At 47.0% G+C, this 7,336-nt stretch overlaps 1 protein-coding gene across 2 annotated transcripts in view; it reads left to right on the top strand.

Annotated features, from left to right (window-relative positions):
• LOC109924732 (E3 ubiquitin-protein ligase TRIM69-like) overlaps nucleotides 1–6,655 on the top strand; it is a 32,552-nt gene extending 25,897 nt beyond the window's left edge. For both annotated transcript variants that reach the window (XM_048616529.1, XM_048616531.1), the window contains one exon: nucleotides 6,293–6,655. In XM_048616529.1, coding sequence (XP_048472486.1) covers nucleotides 6,293–6,489 — 197 coding nt within the window. In that variant the 3' untranslated portion in view covers nucleotides 6,490–6,655. The remainder of the gene's footprint in view (nucleotides 1–6,292) is intronic.
• The last annotated feature ends 681 nt before the right edge of the window (nucleotides 6,656–7,336 follow it).

Below are 7,336 nucleotides of genomic sequence, written 5' to 3'. Positions count from 1 at the left end.
ATCTCTCTCCATTTCACTCACACACTTCATCTCTCTGTATTTATCTGTACTTTTATTTATATGTTATCTATCAATATTTAATTGATGGTATTCATCCTTGGAATAGAAGCTGTTTATAAAAAGGCAAAAAGGCACTGGATGCTGTGATGTGAAAAATTACATAAAGTTAATGATACTAATCAGATCTGAACGATCAAAATGTTAACTGCTTTCCCACTCCAGAGGCTGCCAGACCTGCTAAGGTTCTCCAGCATTTCCTGTGTTTGTTGCAGAAGCTGTTTATATCTAGCTATTTATTTAACTTATTTGTCAGTCTCTCTCTCTGTGTCTGGGTGCTAATCTGTAAATTCTGGAAAATACTGTACACTAAAGTGTTAACTCAGTTATTCTTTCCACACGTTCTGCCAGACTGCTGAGTTTCTCCAGAGCGTTCTGTTTTCCAGATTTCCAGCATCCACAGTATTTTAACTTTATTTATTTTGTATCTGTATATCTCATCTGTCTATCTATCTACTGATACTTGTCTCTATATCTGTTGACTGTATGTTTGCATTTTTCTCTTCTTCTATCTCAATTTGGATCTGCGTATGGTGAAATCTTGCAGACAGCACAAACCATTACTCACTTCCTGTGACGCATTGTTCTTTTTTCTGTCTTCCCCTTTGAGTTTTTTTTCTTTGTGTGTGTGATTGTATCAACCCTGTGTGCTCCAGCAGGATGTGTGACTCTTACAAAATCTACAGCAAAACAATTCCGATTGCCAGCAATCGGCAGAATCCAATTGGGAGGCCCTCTCAGCACCACTTTCCCCATTTCCCTTCACTTGTTCTACAGTCCCACTCCGCCACTGGTTCCCAAGCCCCACATTCCTCCTCCCAGTAGCAGCCCCCTTCCCCACCTGCCCCACATGCCACTTTCTCCCTCTCTGCCCCACTCCTCTCTCTATCTCTCCCTTGTTCCCTCTCTCACTTTGTCTGCCTCCCTGCCACTTCCCTCTCCCTCCCTGTTCCCCTTTCTCCCCTCTCTCTTCCCCTTCTTTCTCTCATTCCCCATTCCCCCTCTCCCTAACTTTGTTGCCTCCTTTGATTTTACAAATTAACAAATTAAATATTAAATAAAGATGATGCACACCAAAACTTTCGATCCAGTGTTTTCATTTAAGTGCCTTTTTGTTTAAGTTGCAATCTGTGTATCAGTGGGTTACACTCGAAGTTGATATTTGCGAGAATCAAACATATTAGCCAGGCTGACAGTCTTTTTTTTTAAAACTCATTCACAGGATGAGGGCATCACTGGCTAGGCCAACATTTATTGCTCATCTTTAATTACCCAGAGGCCAGTTAAGAGTCAACCATATTGCTGAGAGCCTGGAGTCACATGTAGGCCAGACCAGATAAGGAAGGCAGTTTCCTTCCCAAAAGAGCCAGATGGGTTTTCCTGACAATCGATCCGTGGTCATCATTAGACTCTTAATTCCAGATTTTCTTATTGAATTTAAGTGCCACCATCTTCTATATTGGGTTTCAAACCCATGTCCACAGAAGTTTTCTGGGTCTCTGGATTAACAGGGCAGTGTTATCTTGTTGTCATTGACTGCCTCATTACTTGAGGATGTCACACACTCAAGGTGGTGGGTTCCTGCCATTGGCTCTTCACATGAGTGAACAGGCTGATTCCTGACTCACAGGTCTGTGCATGGCCCCCAACCCCAGGCAGCTGGATTTACTTCCCTCCCTTCTCTATCATTGCTGTGCCTCATGGGTAATAAACAAGACCTGACAACACGCTTCAACCAACTGGTGCCCAGTAGGTTGATCTTTTGCAGGTATTTTTGCCTGAATGCTTATAGAACCCAAGGCAGGCTAATGTTTTGTTGATACACAGTCCAGGTCTCACTAGAGTACAGAAGAGTGATGAACAAAACTGTACTCAGACTAAACTGTACTTAAACTAGACTGTACTCCGTACTTAGACAGCAGGAGTAGGCCATTCAGCCCTTTGAGCCTGCTCCGCCATTCAGTAGGAGCATGGCTGATCATCTGACTCAGTCCCCTTACCTGCTTTTGCCCCATACCCTTAGATTAGATTAGCTTTATTGTCACGTGGACCGGAATGCAGTGAAAAGTGCAAAGATTCTGTCCACTCTCCAGCGCCATCTTGGATTTCAAAATAAAAAGCAAGGAAATTAAAGCAATTGATTTGGAATTTGTGCAGTTTTGTCCAGTTGAAGATGTCTGTCCGAGGGCTCAGCTCGTCCAACTCCTTGGACATATTCAACATTTTTGGCCTCAACCCGCTCTCTGGTGGTTGAGAATTCCACAGGCTCACCACCCTCTGGGTGAAGAAATTTCCCCTCATCCCAGTTATAACTGTGACCCCTGGTTCTGGACTCCCCAGTCATTGGGAATATCCTTTTGGTGTTTACCCTGCCCAGTCTGTTACAATTTTATATGTTTCTACAGACCCCTAAAGTTCTACAGTTCTTCTTCTAAACTCCAGCGAATATAGTCCTCACTGATCCAATCTCTCTTCAGATATCAATCTTGCCATCCCAGGAATCAGCCTGGTCAACCTTCTCTGCACTCCCAGAACATCCTTTTTTCAGATAAGGAGACCAAAAGTGCTCACTACTGCAGGCATGCTCTCACCTGTATAATTGTAGCAAGACATCCCTGCTCCTGCACTTGAATCGTCGTGAAGGATTTTGTCCGGTTGTGGAAAGTCTTTGTCAAACATTCGCCAGTTTAGTTTGTAGAAGCCTCAACTGATCCGGCATTGGATCTCCTTGTGAAGGAGGTGACTGCCAAGGTGTGGGAAATGCTCAATGTTTTCCAGAGTCTCTCCTTCAATGTAAATGGGAAGTGGACTATTTGAGTGACTAGGTCTGGGGTGGTTTGAGTTTTGTTTTGGCAACATTCAAGAGGATAGCAGGCCAGAACAGAAGGAAAACTGAATCAACGGTAATAAGAGCCGAGACCAAGAAAATGGGTTAGCTGTGCTGAATGCAAACCGACAAATGTGATAACGGTCTGTTGGATGGTGAATTGAAGAGATCAAGGCAGGTTTGCAATTTGGATGTGGAGTGGGGCGATGACGTTACACATCTACACTCTCATCGGTCATGTGTATTGATGGTAGTTAGCTTCGGCAAAGAGGTGACTGATGTTCCAAGTGTTTTCTAGGCGTTATTTAAAACTTACACTGAAGGCCAGTGGGTCTTTGAGATGAATAACCAGTATATGGTAGATTGTACTACAGGACCCATACTATTAACAGTCACGTTCGGCACTGGTCCAGACTTTGAAGGTCTGACTTTTCTGGTCTCCATTCGAGGCGTTCCACTCATATCAACCTGAAACAGGTGCAATTGTTGGATATCCACATCTCTACAGCCCAGTCCATAGAGCCTTGCGGTTTCTTGACTCAAATGTAAGCGGTCAGTCTGAAGCCTGACACTCCCAGTCCTGACAGATCATAGAAGGTGACGTCCCATCTACACCCTCCCAAGCTTATCTTGTAAGGGCATCCCACCTTCTGTGACTCAGCCCTATTTCTGCTACGGTACAGACAGTCGTTCGGATCCTGCTGACAAGGGCGGTGCTGAACGCCAGCCCTCACATACCTCCTCCTATCCCACCCTGGGCCACGACCCCACATCAGGCCATTGTCACCGACCTCATCTCGTCTGGGGAATTACCTGCGACAGTCTCCCAGCACATGGTCCCTCAAGCCCATAAAGCCCGCTTCTACCTTCTCCCCAAAATCCACAAACAAGCCTGCTCGAGCTGACCCATTGTTTCTGCCTGTTCCTGCCCCACAGGACCTACCTCAACTCTATTCTTTCTCATTTGTCCAGTCCCTTCCCACTAACATCCGCACTTCTGATGCTTCATGTCAGTTTCAGAACTTCCACCATCTACCCGGGACTGGGAACCCACTGTTGCTCACAGTGATTGAGTGAGCAAGAGAGAGAGAGAGCATCCGGGAGAGGGCAGGAAACAGAGAGAGACAGGGAGGTAACCACCTTCGACACACATGACCAACAGAGTGTAGATGACTGTAATGTCATTGCCCCAGTCCACATCCAAATTGCAAACCTGCCTTGATCTCTTCAATTCACCGATCAAGAGGGTCTTTAGCGTGGACAACCCCCACCATGATGGTCTCAGGGCTCTCTGCTTCTTCCTGGAACAAAAGCCTGAACTGTTCCCATCCAGCACCAAGCTCCACCACCTGGCCAAGCTCATCCTCACCCTGAATAACTTCTCCTTTAACCTCCCACTTTCTTCAGGTCACAGGAGTGGCCATGGGTACCTGCATGGGTCCCAGTACTGCCTGTCTCTGTGGGGTACGTGGCATATGCCTTATTCCAAACTTAGTCTGGTTCTCTCCCCATGACTCTTTCTCCAGTACATGGATGACATAATCAGTGCTGCTTTCCTCTCTTGTTTGGAATTGGAAAAGTTATTAAATTTTGCTTCCAATTTTCACCCCGCTCTCACGTTCACCTGGTCCATCTCCGACTCCTCCCTTCCCTTCCTCAACATCTCTGTTTCAATTTCTGGGAATAGGCTGGCCACTAATATCCACATCAAACCAACCGACCCACAGCCCCAGTTACCTCAACTATACATCCTCACACCCTGCTTCCTGTAAGGACTCCATCCCATTCTCCCAGTTTCTCTGTCTCTGTTGCATCTGTTCTGACGATCTCACCTTCCACAGTGGGTGTCAGAAATAGAACAAAGAACAAAGGCCCTCCAAGCCTGTTTTGCCCTTCCATACTGAAACTTTCTTCACTTACAGGATCCATATCCCTCTATTCCCTTCCCATTCATGTATTTGTCCAGGCGTTTCTTGAATGCAGCAGTTCACTTCCACCACCTCCTCTGGCAGCAGGTTCTAGTCACTCACCATTCTATGTGTGAAAAACTTGCCTCGCACGTCTCTTTTAAACTCCACGCCCCTGCCCCCCCAATATCTTGAACTTGTGTCTCCTAGTAATTGACTCCTCCACCCTGGAAAAAAAGCCTCATACTTTATACTATATCCATGCCATTCACAATCTTATAACGTACACCTTTTTTCTCAACTAAGGGGTCCCCCCTACAATGGTTGACAGGACCCTTAGCTATATTCGACCCATCTCCCCCACTTCTGCCCTCACCCCGTCCCTTCCCTTCTCTCAGACAACTCCTACTGCTCACTTTCCATGCCACCAGCCTCCACATCCAAAGGATAATAAGCTGCCATTTCCATCACCTCCTACAGGATGCCATGGCCAGAAACACATTCACCTCCCCTCCTCTGCAAGCATTTTGCAGGGGCAGTTCCCTCCCGGACACCCTGGTCCATTCCTCCTCTGGTCCCAATACCGCACCCCTCCCACCCCCCGACCCCACAGCCCCATGGCACCTTCCCCTGCAACCGCAAAAGGTGCAACACCTGCCTGTTTACTTCCGCCCTCCTCACCATCCAAGGCCCCAGACATACCTTGCAGGTGAAGCAGCGATTCACCTGCACTTCACTCAGTCTAGTCTACCATATTCACTGCACACAATGTGATCTCCTCTACACAAGGGAGACAAAACGTAGACCTGGGCGACCCGGAGATTCCAGTTTCCTGCCACTTCAACACACCGCTGTGTTCTCTAGCCTGCTCTGTCTCAGGCCTGCTGCAGCACTCCAGCGAAGCTCAGCGCAAGCTCAAAAAACAACATCTCTCTTTCCGCTTGGGGACACGGCAGCCTCTAGGGCTCAACGTCAAGTTAAATAAGTTTAGAGCCTGATTCCATCCTTTAATTCCATCCATTTTTTAACCCACTGCCAGACCCAGTCCTGTGACAACATAGGTTTCTTTTAGCACGGTCACGCATTCTCACGTAATCCTAGGCCCATGGTTAGAGACATAAAATACTGTAGATGCTGGAATCCAAGGTAGACAAACAGGAGGCTGGAAGAACACAGCAGGCCAGGCAGCATCTGGAGGAAAGGAGCAGTCAACGTCTCAGGTACTACCCTTCTCAATACAGCTCTCCCGTGTTCTCACTCTTTGATTGTATGATCTCTTATTCAGCTTTTCTTCTGTCCTGGCCAGCTATCTGTTATCGCCTTGTTTACATATCTCTGTCATATCTTTCTCCGTCTCTCTGAGCTCCGTCTATACCTATCTGCTCACCTCTGCCCTCCCCCACACTTTGGTTCCAGCATAAATACCAGTTTTCCCCCGCTACTTGCAGTTCCAATGAAGACTTAAGCAACTCAAAATGTTAACTTTGCTTTCCTCCCACAGATGCTTGCGTTTGCTTGTTCTGCCAGTCACTTCGAATCTGTGCCCTTTCTTTCTTGACCTCTTTTTACAAACAGTACAGTTTCTCTCTGTCTATGCTGTCCAGCCCCTGCATGATTTTGAAAATTTCTATCGGATCTCCTCTAAGCCTTCTCCATCTCCAGGAGGACAGTCCTGACCTCCCCATTCTATCCTCATAACTGAATTTATGAACTCTCGCTTGTCCCTCTCTATCCCCTTTCCTTTTCTTGCTTTCTAATCCGCCTCTATATTCCCTCTCACTCTATCCCCCTCTCTCCTCTCCTGCTCTCTAACTCCCTCTTTCTATTCCTTTCTCTACTCCCTCTCTGTGCCTCTCTCTCTCTTTTCCCCATCTCCCTTTGCCTGCTCCCTCGACCCTTTCTCTAACTTCTTCTTTCTATTCCACTTTCTCTTTCCTCTCTGTCTGTCACTGTCTTTACTCCCTTTTTCGATTCCCTATCTCTCTGTTCACTCTCTCTCATTATTTCCTCTTTTCTATTCACTCTTGCTCCATTCACTCTGTCACTCCCTCTCTCTCTACCCCTCCTCTCCTGTTCTTTATATCCATCTTTCTATTCCTCCTCTCTCTATACCCCTCTCTTTCTAGTCTACATGTTCCTCCCTCTCTATTTTCATTTGCAGTCTCTCTCTCTCTATCCCTCAATTTTCTCTTTATCAGGTCTCACTTTATTCTGTCTTCCTTCTCTCTCTCTCTCTTTATTACACCCCCATTCCCTCAACCCTCTCTCTCTCCCCACCTCCAACCCTCTATCCCCCCACTCACTCTCTCTCTCCCCCCAACACTCTCTCCCCCTACTCACTCCCTCTCCCCCCCTTTATCTCCCTATCACCCCATCCCCCTTCTCTGTCCCCTACTCCCTCACCCTATCTTCCCCCCAACCCTCCTCTCTCTCTCTCTCACCCAACCCCCTTCTCACCCCCTTCTCTCTCCTCAACCCTCCTCTTCCCCCTTTCTCTCTTCCTCGACCCCTCTCTCGCATCCCACCTTCTTCTCACTCTCTTCCA

Source organism: Rhincodon typus, chromosome 35 (genome assembly GCF_021869965.1).
Source record: "Rhincodon typus isolate 14 chromosome 35, sRhiTyp1.1, whole genome shotgun sequence".
In the NCBI taxonomy this organism is placed as follows: Eukaryota; Metazoa; Chordata; class Chondrichthyes; order Orectolobiformes; family Rhincodontidae; genus Rhincodon; species Rhincodon typus.
Note: the sequence above shows the minus strand (reverse complement) of the source record. Positions and strands in the feature narration are given on the sequence as shown.